The 22,780-nt window shown below is 45.7% G+C and overlaps 1 protein-coding gene across 2 annotated transcripts in view; it reads left to right on the top strand.

Annotated features, from left to right (window-relative positions):
- Positions 1-22,780, top strand: part of UBE3C (ubiquitin protein ligase E3C) — a 100,402-nt gene that overhangs the window by 20,963 nt on the left and 56,659 nt on the right. For both annotated transcript variants that reach the window (XM_032482976.1, XM_032482975.1), the window contains exons 2-10: positions 2,909-2,962; positions 5,976-6,050; positions 6,398-6,544; positions 9,600-9,715; positions 9,879-10,036; positions 12,650-12,803; positions 13,326-13,546; positions 14,039-14,193; positions 16,820-17,007. In XM_032482976.1, coding sequence (XP_032338867.1) covers positions 2,909-2,962; positions 5,976-6,050; positions 6,398-6,544; positions 9,600-9,715; positions 9,879-10,036; positions 12,650-12,803; positions 13,326-13,546; positions 14,039-14,193; positions 16,820-17,007 — 1,268 coding nt within the window. The remainder of the gene's footprint in view (positions 1-2,908; positions 2,963-5,975; positions 6,051-6,397; positions 6,545-9,599; positions 9,716-9,878; positions 10,037-12,649; positions 12,804-13,325; positions 13,547-14,038; positions 14,194-16,819; positions 17,008-22,780) is intronic.

The raw sequence follows: 22,780 nt of genomic DNA, 5'->3' as shown, positions 1-22,780 counted from the left end.
CCTGTGTGAGATGTGTGCTCACGGGGGCAGGGCCCGAGCCCGCTGATTCAGGCCTGACTGTGTCACCCCCAGGGAGGTGCTCAGTAACGGGCTGCTGCGTCTCCCACCAGACAGACCAGGAACTCCTCAGGAACGAATGCTTTTATTACTTTCCAGCTCTCCAGTCCCCAGCATGACCCTCTCACCCCTCAGATGACTGAACAGGACGGTCCCTGGGTGGGAAGCACAGGAAGCGGCCCTGGTTCCAGTTGGGGATTCAGTTGCAGTCCGGATGCCCCGTGACAGTGGGCATGGCTCGCAGACGTGGATGGTGTGCTGCCACGCTTTTCTCTCTGTGCTGAGTTGGCTCCTGGTGGCAGCCTTTGTGCCCCGGGACTCTCCGCTTCCCTGCGTGGCCTTTTCTAGATGTGCTGCCCCTGTTGTTTCTCAGCCCCTCCTGCTTCCCTGCACTCAGAGCTCAGGCCACATTTTGGTGATCAGAGAGTTTTTTCCTGTGGCCTCCCCCTCCCCACCAGTCTCTTTTCTGATATACCTTCCAGATGACTTACATTTTATGAAGATAAAAGATTTCTTAAATTTCTCAAAATGTGAAATAATATGATCGTATTTATTGTCCTTTTTCAAAGCGAACAGCACACTGCTCGCTGGCTTAGGCTGTGGACCCGTCGGGAGGTCGGGTGTCGGCTCACTTCTGTCGTCCGTGAACAAGGACAGCAGAGCTTCCTTGGAGAGCTGTGCTGAGGGACACAGCCCCAGCCCAGCCCAGAGGTGCAGGGTGCCGCTCAGCACGGGGGGTGCTTCCGCCGCCCGTGTTTGTCCTCAGGTGGCCCCTGCGCCTCCCCTCATCCTCCTGCGCTCCGGCCCGGGACGGGTGCGGACAGGTCAGTGTCGGCAGCCGCTGGTGCTGCCCCTGGAGCCGGCTGTCCCTGGTGGACTCCCCCGTAGACCTTTCCTCCTCTGTGAACTGTGCAGGGAGCACGAGTGCTCTATGGAAGGCCTTAACATTTAAAATGCGCTCTTGCCGTTAAAGTCACACCAGGCTCTGTGTGTGCCCGAGACTTTGGATATGCTCGCTGTGCTTATTTTATTATTTTTGAAATGAACTTTTTTAAGGAGGAAACTTGATAGCTCTTGAGCGCGGGTAAGAGAACGACGCTCACATTTAGTAGTGCCCTGCAGGCCATCAAAGGCCAAGGGTGTCTCCCCTCCGCACGCCTGACACGGGCCCCTGTGCGTCGCAGTCCTGCACACAGCAGGCTGCAGACTTAGAGCAGAGTTTCTAGGAAACTAAGTGTCCAGTTAGAATCCAATTATGCTTTTTAATAATTAGTATCTGTTTTGATTTTTTAAATATTGCAGCCTAGGTGCTGTGTTGCAGGTGTTCAGAAGTGCTTTTCAGCTGAATGGTTACTTTTCTTTTAGACTGCTTTGTTTTACTTAAAGGAAACGTTCATTCATTACTTTGTAAATACTGAATACCTGCACATGCCAGGCCTGGAAGCAGATGGTGGGGACACGGGTGAGGCGCAGGCGGGGCCCTGAGCCATGGGGCTTCTGGGTTAGGACTGAGCTACGTGTGGAGTAAATTTGCCGACTGTTTGCCAGCGTGGACCACTTTTAAATGTAAACTGCGTTTAATGTCAGACACTACGTATATTTTCTCACAGTCGTAACAGCAGTGGCACTTTAAGAAATCGTAAGTCTTTAGCTATAACCAAGTAATGAACACATGTTGAATCTGGACAAATGGAATAAAGGAAGAGAGATTATAGGCATTTTCATACCACTTCTTTCATAAATCAAGATAATGACCAGAAATATGGTTGTATTTTTATCTAGAAGCTTTCCAGAATTCTGAGCGTCGCAACTTTGCACTTTTTACTTGAGATTTTTCCATTTCCCCCTTCTTTTAATTAATTAATTAATTAGAAACAAAATATTTTTCTGACCTTTAATATGGTAGATAAAGGCCTTATTTGAATTCAGGAAATTAAATTTTCTATAATGGAAAATATTAAGGATTTATTTCTTTGGCTTTAAATTTTGTCAGTGAGAAACCTCATTCTACACCTTGTGTGTTCCTTTACATATCAGTGTACTATTTGAAATTGACTTAATTACTTGCATTCTGACACTATTCTGATGGGGTGTGTATTTGTGTTAAGAAAGTTAAGTTTATTGAATTTTCTAATGATCCATACACTGTTATCTTAGACTTTTAATTTTATAAATTTACAAAAATAAAATTCACATATAGTATAGCCTGAGACTGTTCTGGGGGAAGGAGGCTGTCTTTCAGTATTTTTATTTTATGTGAAATGTTTAACTTTCTCCTTTACTATTTCAGTTCCTTCTATATATCAAGTAATTTTGTTCAAAATATAGTTTTACTTATGATGAGAATAATTTTAAAAACTTGGTAACAATAAAGAAATTGATTTTTTCATTGAGATTTTAATTGAAATAATTGTAGACTCACGTGCAGCTATTAGAAATAACACAGAAAGGACTCTTGTTCACGTCAGTTAAGTTCCCCTGGGGGTTGTATTTTGCAAAACCGTAGTGTGAGCTCAGCCAGGATATTGATGTGTGTGCGATGCACTGGTCTTACACAGATCGCCCAGTTTTACTTAAACAAGTGTGTGTGTTTGTGTGTGTGTGTGCATGTGTGTAAGAAATCAGATTTTATTCTTAGAAAAACTACTGAAGTGCCAAGTTTAATTAGATCTGTGACCTGGGGGTGGGAGTGGGGAAACCATTTAACCTCTGGTGTCTCAGATTTCTCATTATGTCAGACAGTTTGATTGCATGATCTTTCGAATCCTTTTGGGTTAGAACATTCTATAATTTTTGTATGAGAATATTTTAGAATTTGAAATTATAATCTTCATCGTTTCTCTCTGTACAGGAAGAAAAGGCTTCTCTGCTGCATCGCGCTCAGGAAGAGAGAAGAAAGAGAGAGGTAACGGCGGTTTTGTGATAGTCTCCACAGAGGAGCACTTTTCTGTGGCATTTAAATGAGTCTTGCTTTTACTGTTACAGATACAGGTGTGTTACATGTGACATCACGTTATTCATTCATTCACTCAGTTATGTGTTTATTTGCATATTAAACTTGGGAAACGTTTCTGGATCGTTGGATTTCACAGTGTCATCCATCCTGGAACCAGTGTGGAAAAGATGGGCTGAAGGGGCAGCTTCCAGAGCAGAGGGAGAGAGCGGGCTTTCGGGTCGCTTGCATGCTCCTGGTGGGTTTCCAGAAGCTCTGGGAAGCCTTAGTGTGTCATGTCTGTATTTGGCCAAGCAGGAGAGAACTCAGTGTCAAGGCACGTGTCTGAACTGTCTGTGAAGAAGCTAAATAGATGAGAGGAGCAGGGGCATTTGCTATTTTATTCTTTATTTTATGTTTTATCTTTCTAGAGATAACTTCCTAAAATGGCTTTACTTTGTTGAGTCATCAGCGATTTTGGTGTCTTGTGGTCCTGCGTTTCTAGATAGTTTTTTGTTTCATTTTTTAATAATTCGTTCAGTCCCGCCTAAGAAATACCGAGAGCTTGTCACGCTGCAGGCACCGTGCTGCTTGCTGAGTGTGCAGGTGGCAGGTCAGACTGTTCTGCTGGGTGGTGGAGCACAGGCGTTAGTCAGGGCGCTGCGGCGGTGACTGGGGAGGAGCGTGACTGGGACCGGGGAGGCCGCTGTGGATAGGGTGTCTAGGGAAGGCGTCTCTGAGCTGGTTAGGGTTGAGGGAATTCCTGAAGGATGAGAAAGGAGAGCTGTGGGAAGCTGGAGGAAGAGCGTTCTTGGTTAAGGGAACAGCAGGTGTGGAAGCTCTCAGGCAGGGCTTCTCACCCTCAGCCTGGTTGACGTTTTGGACGGAGTAACGCTTTGTCGTGGGGACCGTTGTGTGTGTTGCTGGGTGTTCAGCAGCATCTGTGGCCTCTCCCTGTGCGATGCCCCAGCACCCTCTCCCCAGCTGATTCAACCAGAAATGTCTCTAGAAATGACCCGGTGGTCCCTCGGTGGGAGAGCTGCCCTCACTAGTGACTCACTGCTCAGGTGGGGTAGCTGTGTGTTGGCTGGTGTGTCTAACCCTCTCTGGGGATTCCCAGCCAGCCGTCTCCCGGCAGTGCTTCTGCTGCACACTGCCTCTCCTCCTCCTCTGGGACGCGCAGCAGAGGGCGTCCAGGCTCCGCCTCATGGCCCGCGTGTCTCCTGTACTCTCTGCTGACGTGTGTCCCTTTGGACGTTTGTACTTCGGTTGGGTGCTTTCTGGTCACCTAGCTTCTGGCCTCCGGACTGTCTGATAGCTAAATGCACCCATCGAGTTCTGGACTTCAGGTTTTATTTCAGTTCTGGAATTTTCTTTGATTCTCTTATCTTTTAATTTCTTGAACATAATTGTAGTTTCTTAAAGATAGTGTTTAAACTCTGTGTTTGGAGCTCCCATGCGTTTGTTCTGTTTGTCCTGTTGATTTTCATTTCTTGCCTTTGGCCTAGTTATTTCTGGTTGAACACCAGACATTGCACATTCTAAACTGAAGTGAGACCTTCAGGACCTAGAACGTGACCTCTCTTTGGAGAGCTTCACATGTGCTCTGGCAGGCCGCAGGGAGAGGGACAGGTCACCTTTAACCACTGTCGGGGTGAGCCGGTTTGAAGCTGGCCTTCAGTCCTTGGGAGGGTCGACCTATTTCCCATGCATCTGCCGGACGGCTGGCGTGTTCCAAAGACGTCCTCCTCAGCAAACAACTGATTGAATAAAAATAAATGTTCTGACAGTTCGTGGGATGATACATGAGTGTTTAATTAAGTGCTCTTAGACTCATCATAGTTATGAGGAGGTTCCCAAACCGCGTTTAAGCTCAGGGGTTCCTTTGTAACCGTTTCGAGCTCAGAAAGCGCGCTTTCGTGACTGGGTGGTGTGTTCTCCGACCCTGAGGTGCTGGGAGTGTGTGTGCCTCTCAGGCCTGGTAGGCAACATTCACAGAAGATGTGAAACATGTCCTGTGATAAGACAGGGTTTAGTGTCACCTGGTTATACCTTGTGACTCATACATCATTCGGCATCACTTCATCTTTGTGGAAATCTTAGTTTCTGTGTCTTTAAAGCAGGAGTAGCACTCACCTGAACAGGTTCTGTGCGAATGCGGGCACTTGGGGGTTCTCAGACAGTGACAGCCACGACGGTTATGGTGATGATGAAGACTGGATGATTTTGCCGGGTCACTAAAAATTTTACAGATAGTCTCAAGTCGAGAAAAGTTGAAATTTTCTGCTTGAAAACAAAGTTTTAAACATCTTTAAAAATAGATGTTTGTGTTGTCTGTTATTCTTTCTATATTTAAAAAGAAACTTTTTAAAGAAGTCTTACTGTGCTGGTAGAATTGTAAAGTGGAAGATAGTCTAGCATTTCCTCCGACAGTCATTCCACTCCTAGGGGTACATCCTACGTCCCCACAAACACTTGTGCGTGAATGACCACAGCAGCATTATTCCTAGCAGCCCAGAGCGGACAGAGCCCAAATGTCCGTCAGCTGAGAAATGGACAAACAGAATGTGAGCCGTCGTAAAAGGGAGGGAAGTACTGACTTGTGGTGCAGCATCCCGCCCTGGGAGACGAGTCAGGCACCAAGGCCACACGTTACGATCCCGTGTGTGCGTGGTGTCCAGAACATACAGGCAGAGAGAGACCGGTGGATGCCAGGGGTGGGGCCCTGGGGGAGGGATGGCAGGGGTGAGGCAGGACTGCCAGCGGGTACAGGGGTTTCACTGGGGACAGCTGATGAAAATGTTCCAAAATTAGATAGTGGTGGTGATTGCACAATTTTGAATATATTAAAGATTGGTGAGTGGTACTCTTAAAGGAGTGAATTTTGTGGCATGTGAATTATATACCTTTTTTTTTTCAGTCTTAACTAGCTCTTTGTCATTGTCACTGATTCTGACTGATGTTCTTTTGTCCCCATATGATTCAGGAAGAAAGGCGAAGACTGAAAAATGCAGTAATTATCCAGTCATTTATTCGCGGCTACAGAGACAGAAAGCAGCAAGTAAGTTTGTTTTCAAACTGAGAGAGTCAGGCGTGTGAGAGCTTATTTTAAATACGGATTCTTGGAAGTGGAATTTATCTTGTATGTGCTTTAAATAATAAAATGCAAACACAGGCCGTAGCACCTCTGAAGATCGCAGTGGCAGGCGGTGGGGAAGACTCCAGCAGTGGCCTTAGGGTCTGTAGTTGCATCCCGGGCTTCTGGGGTTTTATTAACCCTTTACCGATGACAACGCCTCGGTAATGGAGATTAACTGTCAGTTTCCCCCACACCAGTTACAACGTTTAGTGACCGTCTAGACCATGCGATCACGTGCCCGGTGCTGTGTCTGTGTTGTTTGGTTTCAGTATTCCATCCAGAGAAGTGCGTTTGATCGCTGCACGAACCTGTCCCAGTCCGGTGGCGCGTTTTCCCTTGCCAGCGGTCCCAACCTTACCCTTTTGGTGAGGCAGCTTCTGTTTTTTTACAAACAGAATGAAGACTCAAAACGTTTGGTGAGTGTTAACCACATTTTTACTAACCCTTCTTGTACCTTTTAAAAATCAGCTTTTGAGTAGGTTTTTTCATTTTTTTATTATGGAAAATTTCCAGTGTAAGAAAAGGCAGACTAGCGTGCTGTGCTCTCCACTGTGTGCCCATGTCCCAGTCCGGACAGTCAGCGCCCGTTCTGCACAGAAGCCTCCAGGCCTGTGCCTCCAGCCCTGGGCAGCGCACCCGACGCTCCCAGCTTGCTCCCTCTGAGCGCTGCAGTGGGGGCCTCCACAGCCCAGGGCCTCTGGCAACAGCCGGAGTGTAACTGTGTTGCTTCTGAGAGTGTGCGGGCTCTGGCGTCGTCAGCGACGCGGAGCAGTGCGCGTTCCCGGTGGAGACACACGGTGAGCCGCCGTCTGAAAGGCGGGGCTTGCTGTCGTGCCGGGTCTCCCGGGAGGCGCTAGGAGACCCACGCGTGAAGATTAGGTGAAGCTGTGTTCATCCTTAGAAATGCTTGTTTGCCTGTAACAGACATCTGAAGATAGAAGACAGGTGTGCAGAGAGAGTGAGCCTTCCACACAAGCACACATACTGGAAAGATCCCCACGTGAGACAGAAGTTCAGAGGGTGCGGGGGTCCTTCACTGCTTAGCTCACATTTGGCTTTAAAACCCGGCATTGCCTCCTGGACGGAGCGGGCTGGCACGTGGGGTGGACTTTCCGTGCCCTGGAGCTGTCGAGAGAGGCAGCAGAGGCGGCTTAGGCTGCTCGCCCTGGGCTTTCCCAGCGTAGGCTCCTTGCAGGCTCGCTGTCTGAAGATGACGAGGAGGAGGGCTAGAAAAGTGCGGCAGCGCGGGGTCTGTCAGGCCTCTCGCTGGGCCGTCTGTCGCGTCTTCACGCGCTCTGACCTCACAGACTGAGCCGTCTCTGCGGAGCACAGCTACGTGAGGGCCGCTGCCCAGCCCTAAAGACCCCACGCAGAGTTAGATGTCATCAGACCTGGTTCACAGATGAAAGGGAACTGGAATGCGTGCTCAGTTTGCAAACAGAAATGCAAGAACAGTGAATACATCACACATGGGAGGGAAGTCCCCTGTGGCACCCCAGTCCCCGCGTAGAGCACAGGTGCGCGGCCTCTTGTGGTCGTTGCCCTGGCGTGCTTTGTGCACACCTGAGCACGTACGGCTGTCCCCAGCTCGCTTGATTTATTTATTTTTGTTGTGACTCTAAATATGCCCTCTGCTGAAACGGTGTACTGTGGTTGTGTTTTCTTCTGTGTGCAGTTTTCTTGAATCATTCTGGAGCTAATAATTGCATCACTTTTGTTTACTTAACTACCTTCGGGTCTCTTGATAAAGTCGTCTTCGACCTTCCAGCAGTAAAATGCTTCTCAGTACCATCTCCCATGATCAGAGTCAGGGCCTCCGTGCGCTCTCCCCCGAGCGTCCCCAGCAGTGACCGGCTGCTGTGCACGCCTGCCGTCACCCTGGGAAGACCTCTGCTTTGCTTCGGCTTCGCATCCTCCTTCCTGATCCCGCATCTTCCTGCTTTCTTGGTTCACCCCCTTGTTTTCCTGATGCACCTCCCCAGTTGACTTCCTAAGAAAGGATGAAGAAGGAAAGTTTGTAAAACTTTACTTATCCGATGTTAGTAAACAGCAACAGAAAGTTAAGCAAAGCAGCTGTCTAATGTAGTTAGAACTTTGGGGGTATTGTGGTGCATTTGTCAGAGCTATAAAAAAAAAACAGTATCAAAACCCAAAAAAGAAGACTGCAGCTCAGGGAATATAGCCAATACTTTATCACTATAAATGGAGTATAACCTTTAAAAACCGAATCACTGTGTTGTGCACCTGAACTTACATACCTGTACATCAACTCTACCTCGATTCAAAATTTAAAAAACCCTTGTTCAGAAAGTGTTCATATAAAATGCTCTGAGGTTTTTTTTTTTGTCACAGGCAACTTGAAACATCATTCCTCGATTAATGTATTTACAGCCTTATTCTTGTCGTTCCTGCAGTGGCCCTTTAGGTTCTATAATGTCAACTTACTGTACATCCCGTTTTTATTTGTTAAGTGGATAGAACAGATTTTAACATGAACTACAGGTCAGATGGTACAGAAAGTATTCGTGTCATAGCGGTTCCTGGGAAGATGCAGGCACGCAGCTCCAAACAGCTCGAGGAGAAAGCTGGTGTAGGCAGATTAACACTCGGAGTGGGTCTCAGAATTATTTCCACCTAACTTAGGACATAGTCAGATTTATCATGCAAAACACTTACATTAGTGCTTTGTTTGATGACAGTTTTTATCAAATAAGTGTTACTGTCAGAGGAGAAACTCCTTAAAGGTGATGGGCAAAGAGAAGGTTATGTGGCCCATTGATGAGGCTGGTTCTAAAGGTGTCATATGAGGTGAGCACATAACAAGAGGTCAGCAGAGAAAGCACAGGCGAGTCTTTGCTGGGCTCTGCGCTTTCAGAGCCCTTTCTGTGAGCGGCCTCTGGACTCCGTGGGCCTCCTGACAGCACGTTAGGCAGGAATCCAACAGCACTCGCTGGACGCACTGCCAGCCCTCCTGTCCAGGGCCAGGGCAGTTCTGGCCAGCTCCTCTTCCTCCTCCCAGCTGTGCTGAGATGTACTTGACAAATAAAGCTGAGGTAATGTCATGTGCACTGCGATGGTTTGATACACGTAAACGTCGTGAAAGGGTTCCTCCCATCTAGTTCAGTGACTCGTCCATCACCTCCCGTGTTACACATCTGGCCTTTTATTGGGAATAATGGGACTATGTGCTTGTCTTTTCTACCAAAATTTCATGGCGTTACGGAAGGAAAGTATCCAAAGTGTACTTTTAGTAATAAGTTTAGTAACGTAGCTTAATGCTGGCGTGCCGTTTCAAGATGGAAAATCCAAAACGTGTCTGTACTAAGTAAAACCTGACTTAGAAGGTTTCCTTGTTAGCGTGTGCTGACTGTTTTGATTGTCTGGTTACCAGTGGGAGAAGTTTGGAGTGCTGTGTAAGCAGCTAGGGTTCTGTGGGCTGAGAGCTGTGATTTGTCTGCTCTACTCTTTCAGACCTGGACGTGTCGGCACCTAATTAAACACGGCTCTGCGTTTGTCCAGCAGCTGGGCGGCTCCGACAGGCTCACGTGCTTGTTTCAGATAAAGAGGCTGCTGGGCCTGTGCTGCAGGTGAGCCCGGCGGCTTGTGCGGCGTGCTCCGCGCTCCCGCACTGCTGTAGGCTTAGCGCAGAATGGCTCGAACACTCGCGGTGAAGGCGGGAATTTGAGGAAGGTTTTGGTGACATTTGCCGTTTAGTATGTGATACTTTTTTTTTTTTTTTCATTTTTGCAGGTTGCTGCAGAACTGTAATGATGACAGTTTGAATGTTGCACTTCCAATGAGGATGCTTGAGGTGTTTTCTTCCGAGAACACTTATTTGCCTATTTTACAAGATGCTAGCTATGTGGTGTCGGTAATTGAACAGATTTTGCACTACATGATTCAGAATGGTGAGTGGGGGTGTCCGCACGCCAGGCTGCCTCTCCGGGCTGCCCGCCTAGCCGGACCCTGCACAGGGCCCTCGGAGCAGAAGCCTGTGCTCGGTCGGGGGCGTCCCCGAGGGCTCTGAGTTCTAGCATCAGTCCTCCTCTCCGCCCCCCCCCCCCCAGCACTGGGAAGTGTGCTTCGTCTCTCCACCTGGTTTTCCTTGCTTGACAATGAAGCGGGAGAACGTCTACTCTCAGAAGCCGTCCCAGGCGCGCTCGCCGCCGTGTGCCCGTGGGGGGCGGTGGTGCCGGGTGCACACCATCCACCGGCGGGGAGAGCCTGCGTCGTCGGTCCCGTCAGCTCCGCAGGGCAGAGCGAGACGCTCGGCTCACTCGGGTTCTCTGACTGACACGGAGACGCTCTTCTTAGAGGGCTGCGTGTGTGCCGTGTGACGACCTGGCTCTGAGAGTCCTCTGAGCACGCGTTGGTCACACTGTCTCACAGAGAGGCTCTGAAATACACGTGGTTTTTAACACTTTTATGATGACTTAAACCGTGTAAAATAAAACAAACATTTTTGAAAATCTGATTCCCAGTGTTCTTGCAGGTAGCAAGTCAGACACTGCAGGGCTCCTGGACTCCAGGAATACTGACGTTAAACGTGTATGTTGTTAGTCATAAAAGGAGCTACAGGGAGTCCTAGAAAGCAGTGGTTACTGATAGAAACGAATAATTTTGGTTTTGTTTTCTCGGAATGTACCAATCTAGGTTAAATTAGCTAGTTTAATCCTCAGATTAAAACTTAAAAGTAAAAATTGAATTAAATTCATACACCCTGTCCATCTTACACATCCCACACTTACTGTTTGACTTGGGTTTATAAAAAAGAAACCCTACTTAGCCTGTCAGAAAGTTTGGGAAACTACTGAGGTAATTAAAAGTAAGTAGAAATTTGTAGAATTTGACCTTTTAAAAAACAAATTAGTGGTAATTATAAGTGGTCCACTATGTCAGTTGATGTGTTATATGATTATGTATTGATTTAAGGCTAAGCATTCAGTGAGAATATTCACCCTTCTTTATAAAAGTGTAAAGACGGTGACTGAGGAACAGACACGACTCTAAATGAATCTGGAACTAGGAGGTGCTTCAGAATTCCGTGCGGAAAGTACTGCTTCTGGCATCTTCTCTGGTACAGCCGTTTTTCACCTTTTTAAATCGATTGCCTCTTGACGTTAGTCTGTGAGGCGTAGCGTTCTGTTTGTTAGGGGTCTGCACTGTGGCTGTGCCCTGCGTGCTGTGACTCAGCGCGAAGCTGCGCAACAGGCGCACCTGGACTTAACACTCTGGCTGTGCTGCCAGTCTGCTCGGTGTGCACTTCTGTCGGTGTTACTGCATGAATGCTGTGACACTTGAAAAAAGTTTTCTTGATGTGGTAGAACAGTTTTTTCCATGTTTTTTTGTCTTTTCAGTTGATAGCAAAAGAGCTTTCAAGCTTTCTTGTTGAGTTTCACCAATAATGAGCGTGTGTGAGGTTAGAGTTGGGGTGGCTACAAAGCAGGTGCAGTGATGGAGCATGGAGAGTCAGTGTTGAGCGACGGTACCTCAGGTGCAGGGCTGGAGAGGACTGCCGAGCAGATGCCTGTGTTTTATAACGTGCACCATCAAACGTGCGTGCGCAGTGATGAGATACAGACTCCATCTGAAGATCATTCTTACTGCTGTGTAAGGAAGGGGCGGGTGTTTCTAAAAGGTTGCGTGACTTGCGTCATTGGCGATAGCAGGGTTTATGCCCACCGCACACCTAGAGAGCCCGTGCAGCTTGGGAACTTGTTGCTGCTTTGTGAAGGTCGCCTCTGAAACACTCGGCTTCTTGGTGCCCACGCTGTGGTCTCCAGAGAGACCCTTTCCTTTGAAAGGGAGAACCCCTGGAGAAAGGCTGATGCGGGTCCTGATGGGGAGACGAGAAGGTGAGTCTGGGGCATCTCGTCCCATCAAATAGTGGAGGTGCTGCTGGGGGCCCCTGGGCCCCAGGAGCCCACCTCGGCCCACCCCATCGGCCAGTCAGGGCAGCTGGAGCGTCAGCGAGGAGAATGGCGGCCGCGGTGGGACTCTGAGCTCAACATGCTGCGACTGCTTATTTACGTGGAGGATGCTTCGGAGAGAAACTTTAAAAATCACAGTATATGGGCCTTACTTGGATCCTGGTTCACATAAACTGGTTAAATAAAACTTTGTAACATGAGACAGCTGGAGACTTGAACACTGACTAGGTGTTTGTGATGTTAAGGAACTACTGTTAATTCATTTTAGCTGCGATAATGGTATTTTTAAGGGAAAGAAAGTTTCTACCTTTGGTGATACACTACGACAGTGATACCTTGGGTTTGCTCCCAGACGAGCGGAGGCGTGGGGTTGGCTGCAATTGATCAGCGGTGGTGCTGGGCGCTGGCACGTGGGCTCGCGTCATCTCAGGCTGCTTTCATACTCAGCGTTTTTCTTAATAAAAAGTTGAAGATTTAACTTGAATTTGTACCTGTAGAGATTTATAAAAAAGCAATTAAAAATTAACCGGTTTTTACCCCTCCTCGTAAGAAAAGGTACCAAGTTTTAACTGCGTTTCTCTTTTCTTTTAGGGTATTACAGATCTCTCTATTTGTTAATTAACAGCAAACTTCCATCCAGTATTGAATATTCTGATTTATCTCGAGTTCCTATAGCAAAAATTTTGCTAGAGAATGTTTTAAAACCATTGCACTTTACTTACAACTCCTGTCCAGAAGGTGCAAGGTGAGAATGGAATCAATTTATTGATTTTATGGGGGAGGGTACAGCTCAGTGGTAGAGTGCGTGCTTAGCATGCACAGGGTCGTGGGTTCAATCCTCAATTTCTGCATTAAAAAAAAAAAGTTAGAAAAAAAGTGTTGATTTTTATAGTTTCCCAAGATCTGTATCTAACAATAACCTACACAAGATACTATTTTAAATATAGATTTGAAAGTCAAACTTTTGCTGTATTAGTATGACTCAGTTTAAAGAAAAATGTCCTTTTTCTGTCTGGCCTCCACCCTAATACAAGCTTATAATTCTGTTGACCTAGTTGTTTCTTGCTTTCCTAGTAGCTACCAAAAGATACAAAAACATGGCAGAGTTTTCTTAATAGGGAAGACACAAAATTAGGTTCAGGGTGACCTTGTTGATGTTGACCGCTTAACTTTGATCTGGAAGGATATTTTGAAAGGTAATTTTAATCAGTGATTTTGTGCGCAGTATGTTTTGATTTTATTAAAAGCTTCCAGTTTTCTTTTTCAGGCAACAAGTTTTTACAGCCTTCACAAAGGAGGTGTTGGCAGCGCCTTTCACAGAGCAGATTTTCCATTTGGTCATTCCAGCACTAGCAGACGTGCAGACTGCTTTCCCTTATGAGCCCTTTCTGAATGCACTGCTGTCGGGAGAGAGCGGCTGTCCGAGGACAAGCGGTGGAACACCGTGGCTCTTCTACTTTGTTCTAACTGTTGGCGAAAATTACCTGGGTATGAACTACAAGACGTTTTGCCCACACTCACGCGGAGGTAGTATCAGCGCCTCAAGGGAGGGGAGTGCCTGGCAGGTGTCATGTTGTCAAGGTGGCCTCTGGGCTGGGAATTTCTGGGAAGAGTGTTTTTGCTGAAGGGCTGTGACCTGGGCTGTGTCCCTGGGGAAGGTTTCCAGGCACGACGAAAAGTCTGTTATAGATGCATATTACAAGGCCGTGGAGATTAAAAAGAATTTTAGAGTTGAATGGGAGAGCTCTTCTCAGTATAGAGATGGTTTTCTCATGTATGTGAACTACTGATGTGCCTGTTCGGGAGTTTTGCTGCCGTCCTCTAATGTATTTTAACGCATACTTCCGTATATGAGTTGTTAGAGTTTTAACAATAAGTCCTGATCAGAAATGCCTCTCTGAGGATAAGAAAAATGATCACCCGAGTTTTCCGGTTTCTTTTTAATCCCTTCTAATTAAGTATTGTCACCGTTTTACAAAGGGACGCTCTCTGAGGAAGGACTGCTTGTGTACTTGAGAGTGCTCCAGACCTTCCTGTCTCAGTTACCAGTGTCACCTGCTAATGCAAGCTGTCAGGATTCAGCCAGTGACTCTGAAGACGAGAGCGAAGAGACGGACAAGCAGGCCAGCACCCCGGTGAGCCCCGCTCCTGCCCGCCGGCCCGCGCACCTGTGTGGCATACACTGCCCGCGGCTTCCTCTGGCTTTGAAGGTGTTGTTTAACTTGGTGTCCATCCTTATGGTTTAATTACATGAGTCATACATGAAGGCATTCTTGTGGTGAGGCCTTCAGCCTGTGGAGCTGTGGCCTCCCGCCCCCTCTGCTGCTGTGCTGTGTCCCCAGAGATAACATCCCAGGGACTGGAGATGCCCTCTTCCACACCTTCTCCTGCACGTCTGCAGACGTGCCTGCGTCGCTTGTGTTTGGTGGTTTCGTGTGGAATCAGGTCACACTGTGTATTAGTTTAATTGTCACTTAGGAAGTGTTCCTAGAAGTGAAATTGTTGGGTTGAAAGGTGAATGAGTTGAGTTCTGAGTTCTGAGAAAGTGCACTCACCATGTGCCAGGCACTATTCTGCTTTTTCTTTCACGACAGCTTTAATGAGATACACTTTACTGTAAAATTCACCCTTTTGAGGTAATCTAAAATTTAGGGATTTTTTAGAATACGAGCGCAGCTGTGCAGCCTCCCCCATGCTCCGATTTCGGAGCATCTTCATCACTCCACACGCATCCACAGCAGTCACTCCCTTTCCCGCTTCTCCCTGCCCCTAAAGGAAAAAAAGGTTAAGTTCTTTCTCACCCTGTCTGTGAACACCGCGTAACATCTTTTGTCAGTTTTTGCCAGCTTCATAGAGGGTAAATGTTATGATTTATTTTAGAATTCATTTTAAATGCATTGTCACACATTATTTCTAGATTCCCCTTCTCTCATTTCTTAGCTCTCACTGTTTACTGTGTGTTTTCAAGGAATAAAAAGCCTTAAGTCTTATATACGTCTGCGCAATTTGTGTCTTACCTAAGTGATTTTTTTTCTCTTAATTATTAATTAATTTTTTTCTCTTAATTGAAGTGGCTTGAGGGATCGCTGTACTGGGTGTGAAGTATTTTTCTGTGAGGAAATTTCACACTAATCAGTGCTAAGCTAGTCCCAGGAAGAGTGCGCTGGAGAGCGGCCTGAGTCTGCTGGGGGGGGGGGGGGAAGGGCGAGGCAGAGCTGCGTGTGCGAGGGAGTCATCGCAGGCAGGTGGGGACGCAGTCGTTGTTGCCGGGGTGGGGCTGATGACGCGGGGGCAGAACGGGAGTTTCTGGTGGATGCTGGAACTTTTCATCTGTAAGAACTCAGAACTGTACCCCAAAGAGTGTAAATTGTATGGTCAAAAAAAGTAGGATCCTGTAGATGAAATGTAGATAAAGCTTCTGTTTTTAGAAGATAGTGTTTTATTTTATCATTTTTTTATTGAAGTACAGTCAGTTACAACGTGTCAGTTTCTGGTGTACAGCACAGTGTCCCCGTCACACGTATATATACATATATTCGTTGTCATGTTTTTTCTTTAGAGGTTATTACAAGATACTGAACATAGTTCCCTGAGCTGTACAGAAGAAAATTTTTTTAATCTGTGGCCAACATTTGTAAATAGAAGATAGTTTTTAACACTTACTTACCTTCTAGAAAATCTGTGAAATAAAAATTTTATTTATACAGGCGCACCTCATTTCCCTGCACTTCACAGACACTGCATTATTTACAAGTGGAAGGGTCTTGGCAGCCCTGTGCCGTCAGGTGATGGCTAGCATCTTAGCAATAAAGCATTTTTCAGTTAAAGTGTGTACCCTTTTTTTTAGATACAATGCTGTCACATTATGCACTTAATAGATGACGCTGGAGCGTAAGCATAACTTTCATCTGCGCTGGGAACCAGAAATTTGTGACTCGTTTTGTTGAGATACTTGCTTTATTGTGATGGTTAGAACTAAACCTGCAGTGTCTCCAGGCTGTGCCTGTACACAGTGTAATTTGTTTCTGAGTGAAGATATATATCAGCTGTATCTCTAATACAGTGTTTTATTTGGTAGATTATTATAAGTTACATAAATTATATTCATCCAAGTTTCCAAACAGTAAGTCAGCAATACCCAATGTTGTGTATATGGCCAGTTTTATATATTCATATATATACACACACATATGAAAAAGGCATATGTCTTTGGTTAATATCCCAGATGGGTAAACTGCATAGAGTGTTAGCGCAGGTTTTAGTCAATGAATCAGATCTTTTTGAAAAGTCAAGATACGAAATAACTTATTTCATTTGATTAAATTATAGTTTCTTTATATCTGAGTATTTTGCTTAAACTGTGATATCGCAAAGAATTTAAAATGGAAATTTTATCAGATGAAACATTTTTCACGCATACATGTATATAGTACAATGCAATCTTAAAAATATGAGAGTTTCTTAAAATGTGCAGACTGGAAATATTGTCATATTAGTAAGCAAAAACTGAGCATTCACAGTTCTGTGCTACTGTGCTGGGCAGAACTGGTGCCTGATACAGATAGTGACTCTGGCTCTCAGGAGGATTTTAGATTACCGGGTGCGTTAGTAGAGATACTGATACGTTCGTCGTGAGGTGGATACGTTTCAGATAACGCCTGTCTGTTTTCACTTGAAGGAAAGGAAGATTCTATGTATCTTTGTAGGGTAGAGCTCAGTTCTAATAGAACATTATTAACTAACTTACCTGGTGTGTTTTAGGAGGATGGTAGACTGTCAGTACCATACATAACAGAGGAGTGTCTGAAAAAACTGGATACCAAGCAGCAGACCAACACCCTGTTGAACCTGGTCTGGAGGGACTCGGCCAGCGAGGAGGCCTTCACGCTGATGGCGGGCATCTGCCACACGCTCATGGTGCAGCACCGGGTGATGGTGCCCAAGGCCAGGCAAGTGTCCGCGTGTGGACGGCGGTGCAACTAGGCCGGCTCCCCTCCCCTCTTGGCGGGCAGCTTCCCCGCAGCCTGTCAGCTGTGTCTGCCGTTGCCAGGGGAGCATGGCCTAGAGTGTCGGCTGTTCATGCTTTTCGTGGAAGACGGAAGTTGTTCTGTGCCTCTCTTTCCTGAACTAGCCAATACTTTGAGATCTTTTTCCTGTAACATGTTCACAAATCAAAGAAGCTCGTTCTCGTGCAGTATCTGGGTGAGGGGAGGGCGCTTAGGCCTGGCCGCCCATTTAAAAGTCTGCCTCGTGCCTGTGTTCTAGAACCAGCATTTATGCTCTCTTTTTAGGCCTTTTCATAGCACTCTTTTTGTCAGGTTGCCCATGACAGTGTGCTCTAGTATTTGAAATACTGAAACAAGAAAGTTTTATAAGACTTTGAAGTAAATTTTTGAGAGGGACAAAACAAAACATGGAAGTTTAAATGTGGCGGATGAGTATGACAGCAGTCTTAAACCATTTTTTCCCTCTATTCGGAGTGACAGTTGAGCGGTTTCTTGGAGTTCAACAGAAAAACGTACGAGCGCAGTGCTGCGCTGTGTAGCAGGTGCCGGGGGCCGCCCGCGGAGCGGCCCCACTGCGGCACAGCCGCCGGTCTGCATGGCTTAGAGTCCTCCTCTCCTCTTGTAACGTGCTGTCCCCCAGCGTGGAAAGAGCTGTTTCTTCTGCTAGGAAAGCAGTCTTTGAAATGAACTGTGTGCGTGGACCACGTCATCGGCTGCAGCTGCCTTGTAAACAGAGGCAGCCAGCAATCAGGTGCTGTCTTAGCTCTCTGGTGTTTATTACTGTCGGAGGAAGTACGATGTCAGTGAAACTGTCGTCCCTAGATGAGGTGATTAGCTCTCTGTGGCCTAATTGCACTGGAGCAGGATGTGAGATCTGAGGCTCTGCGGCTGAGCCAGGCCACTTGCTTTTATTGGAGCACAAAGTCCATTGCTTCGGGTGGTAATGACTGGATTTAATGCGTCACTGCCCTGGCCTGGGGTTTACTAGTGAACCGCTTCCCAAAGGCGTTTAATGGGAAAGGAGCTTTATATGTAGCCTTGCTTTTATGAGTACAGCACCTATTTCCTCTAAGAAAGTACTCTAGGAATTCTATTTATGGTTTAAATATATTAGGTTTCGAGTATTTACAATGTTTTTCATAGCCCACGAAAGAGCAAATAGGCTTACTTTCGCTCTTGAGGATTTTAACTGCTCTCAGCTTACTTTTTTTAAGGTTTGTGTAAGACGATCAGTAAACTCCTAGACTGATAACTCCCTCTCAGCTCCTCCCGGGTCCTTGTTAGTCCCTCTTATTTTCAGGGTTGTGGTTTGCGATTGTAATTTCTCTTTAATGTTGATTGTCAGGATGTGTAGAGGAAGGTGGAGGCCTTGCTGCGTTCATTTGGAAAGATTTCTGAGATCTATGTTTAAGTGAAAAAAGGAAGATGCAGAACAGTGGGGATAATCTTTCTGTGTCTGGGAGGTGGAGAAAGCAGCTTTGCATTTGCATAAGGAAGCTTGGGAGCGGCCCGCCCGCCCGCTGCCTGCCTGACAGGGTCCTCTTGTGACTTGCCCTCTCCTCCTGGGCTCCTCCTCAGTGTGCTCTGTGCATGGTTCTTTGTTTCACTGTTTCCTGAACCCGAGACTTCTTTTCCTGTTGAGTGTCTTGGTTCTCTTCTCCTGAGTGGAGTCTCTGGGCCACGTCCACTCTCCAGAGCTGCAGACTCCCTTCCGGCTGCTCGGCGGGCGCTGCCGCACTCCTGTCACTGCCCAAGATCGCACTCAGCGCCTTTCCCCAGAGCGTGGGGGCCACGCTGGGCTGCAGCAGTCAGCAGCGTGGCCACTGGGAAATGCCACTGCTTCACTTTAGTAGAAATTCAGTGAAAGTACAGACCCAGTTGCTCAGTCACACGAGCCACACTTCCAGAGCTTGGCAGTCACGTGTGGCCAGTGGCTGCCGTGCGGACAGCACAGCTGGGACCACTTCCATCACCACAGAAAGTCCTGCTGGGTTGCCTTTCTCAGCAGTCCCCGTGTGCACTGTCGCCGGATGTGCGGGCGCTGCGTTCTTTGTGTCAGGTGTTGCCAGACTGAGCTGTCAGGAATAGAACCCCCGTTATTTTGCTCTCCTGCTTAAACATCTACCAGTGAATCCTTTTTCGTCAGGAAGAGATTCACACTCCTTGGCTTACTGATTTGTGCGTGGCCTCTCCTTACTGTTTGGGTACCTCTCTGAATCCCGCTTCTGGCCACGGGAGAGTGTCGGCCCCAGCCAGGCTTCGGCGCCTGCGCTTCCCCCGCCCCCTCGCGCCGCATCTCATGCCCCACATCCCACGCCCCACCTCTGGCCCGTGCTGGCGGCTGCCCTCCGCGTCCTTCCGCCTCAGCTGAGTTGTCTGTTAGCGTCATGCGGAGGGTGCCCTCTCTCAGAAGCTTCCTGAGCTCATGGCCTGAGATTTCACCTGTGGTTCCCGCTTTCAGCGAGGTTTCCTTCTTGTGGCAGGTACCCACTCTCAGAGCGCCGATTTTGAGGAGTTTGGCTTCAGGGTGGGCAGATCGGCATGTTCTTTGGAACTTGGGTCTTTCGTCTCATTGAGATGTAAAACTTTGCAGTGGAATTTTAGAAGTAGTGCTTTAGGGATCAGGAAGGTTGGTACTACAATTTGCCTGTAGTTCCCTTGTTCATACATCGAATCATACACCATTAGAATCCGTTTTATTGCAACAGCTGCTTGATTCTTCTATCAAACCCTAATAGAACAAGCCAGCTTAATTGTGTCTGTGTTACGAATCTCGTGTGAGTAAATGATCGTGTGCCCTGGAAGAGCACAGCCATTTCCTCGTCTGCTGTCTAAGCACTGTGATGTGAGTGTGGTAACGGAGACGCCTTAGTTCTTGATTTATACATGGTGTCTTTAATAGTTGGAGATAGAATGCTTATGCAAGTGACTTCAGTGGAGAAAACTGTAGATTTGTGTTATGTGTGTATTGTAGAAGTACACATTGTTACATATTTTTATAAACAAATTTTTTATAGTATTTTAGAAGAAATACGGAGGATGTACCTACAGAGAGAAACATACTTAGTTTTTAGCCTGTGGTTTCATGCTGCTTTCGTTATCAGCAATGTTTTTGGTTTAAACAACAAATTTAAGTAGCTGTTGGTTTTGTTATACTTCGCGTTGTTAAAAAGGTCAAGTAAAATTTGTGAGCTTTTTAACACGTCAACACAGTGATTTTATTATTGTGTATTTTGAAGTCATGTAGATTATAAGTGAATTGACAGTTGTTGTTAGAGACATCAGGTTAATAGGCTTCCTTTTTGTCAAATTTAGCAAAGTAATTTGTAGTGAGTTTTGAAATTTCTAATTTCCTGAATATTTAAGAATGATGAGTCAGTCACAGGAAATGCAAGTAAACATAAGAAAAGCATGCACAAAGGCTATTTAGAATTTTTTATAAGTTTTCTTTTAAGAAAGGTGTTAAGAGATATACGAGGAAGGAATGTGAAAGAAGACACCAGGTTAGTGGGCACTGCTGTCTCCCATTTTCATTAAACTGCAGTGCAGGGGGAAGCACACTCCGAGTCTGCTCATCTTAAAGAAAGTCGATTGTCAGGGAAAGGAAGCTGTCTGTTTAAACCGTGGTTTTAGCGCTGGGACGTTAGTTTAACGCAGCTGTATGTCTAAAGCTTATCTTCCATTCTTAGATCCTAGTTTGTCAGTAAAGGAAAAAATTTTGGCAACTTGCCTCAAACTGAAATACATCTTAAAACTTTTATTATCATTAAGGAAATTTAGAGCTTATTTTTAATCTTGCATTATCTCAGAGGTGAAATGTTGTATATGTATTTTAATACTGCTTTTGCCAATAAAGTGACACTTTGAGCAGGAAAACACAGTGTCTCGCTTGCACTTGCGTGCTGCGGGAATGGAGGGGTCTGGGCGGCTGGCTGGCCCGACCCCCCGTACCTGTGGCATCTTTCCATGCAGAGGGGGTGCCTGGGGATGCCTTGCAGTCGCGACCTTTCCTCCTGCATGTGCGCCGTGTGCTCCATCGTATTCTCTTTAATAACTTAAATAGTCCTTGCAGACAACTGGCCCGAATTTATGACCTGGGTTGAAAATGTTGCCCTTTACCAATTAACTCATGGGGTTATCTCAGCTAAATAAAGCTTAATGGGTAATTTTTAACATATCCTAGTATATCTTAAGAATATAGCACTGCCTTACCTTTTAGCAGTAAAGCCCCAAATAATCTTTACTACTTTATAAAAGGTCTAATAATTCGTTTTATTATTGCCCATTACGTGATTAATTTAGGAACTATAATTGTTTCAAAATTAACTTGAAATATAACTTTTGAAATACGTAGCCATGAAAATGATGTTTAAGAAATATATATATATTCATGTGGAAAGATCTTAATTATAATATTAACTGAAAAACTGTCATAAGAGTATGTTGGAGAACCTCATTTTTATTTACTTCTCTACACAGAATATCTGGACATATTATTTATTCCCAGGTAGTAAGTATCTCTGATTCTTTCCAGGATCGTGGGATGAAATACTGTGAATGATCTTCTGCCTTATTGTGTTGTTGTTAAGAAGGAAAAATAAAGGAAACAAACCTGATTAAAATAGATGATTCTTCAGATTTTTGAGGTGCTGTTAGTATTCATATTTAACACAGTTTTAAGAGGTCTTGCTTGTCAGTGAAATTGCACATTCTTTTAAAAAGAACTTAATATCTTGATTAAAGAGAAGTAAGGCAAGCAAATACTACCTTCTAAAGTCCTTTTATGTTGAAAGCTTAACGTTTCTTACGGCTTCCAGCTTACTCTGTTTCCTGTGTGGTTCTCTGGGTGTCTTTCACAGCGTACAGAGCACCCACAGAGGCAGCCCGTGGAGTCTGACTCTTCGTTTACATTTAGGCGCGTGGCAGACGTGTTAAATCTCTCAGAGATGGGGTGCGTTATTATTTTCCAACACAGCGCTAGTTTTCAACAGTATAATCTTTTTGAAGTGACTTTTAAGTGGAAATTTGCTTGGACATGAATGACAAGGACTCAGTGCACTTAATAACACGGCTTATTTAATTGGTCTCTTATAACTTACTGTGTTATCGCCACTTGTCATTATTCCAATAAATTTTGTTTTTACAAAATTACCGCTTGTATATATGCACTTGTAGCAAACTTGACTCACTTCCGTAGAATCATCGTGCTTTGAGCTGGAGGAGACCTTGGAACTGGTGTAGCACAGTCTCCTTGCTTTCTGACTTAGAGGAGGCTTGCTTCTGGCCTCCGTGGTGTTTGAAGAGGGGCTGGTCTCAGTGAGCTGAGAGATTTCTTTCTAGGCTGAGATTCGTGATCCTAGGGAGATCTTACGTAGTCTTCCATGCTTTCACTATTTTTAAATGATTGTGCTTTTAATGCCATGTGGACATCACGAAACTCACCACACTAAAGTAAGGCTGGATTTTTCAGACCAGTACTCCATAACCCCTGTGGTGTACTCAGAAAATGCTAATCCTGAAGAATGTGTCTGATATTTTGGATTGAATATAGAAAAATATTCAATTAAATTTGAGATTTTTGTATTGAAAAGTGACTTATTTAACCCCTGTTCATTTCTCTTCTATTATGGGTATTTAAATTAATGCACTACCGGCAAATATTAGTCTATTAAATAGCTAATATTATACTCAGTCCGGTGTTCACAGTGACTGGTGA

Source organism: Camelus ferus, chromosome 7 (assembly GCF_009834535.1).
Source record: "Camelus ferus isolate YT-003-E chromosome 7, BCGSAC_Cfer_1.0, whole genome shotgun sequence".
NCBI classification, from domain to species: domain Eukaryota; kingdom Metazoa; phylum Chordata; class Mammalia; order Artiodactyla; family Camelidae; genus Camelus; species Camelus ferus.
The sequence above is the reverse complement of the archived record's forward strand: the minus strand, read 5'-3'. Positions and strand labels throughout refer to the sequence as shown.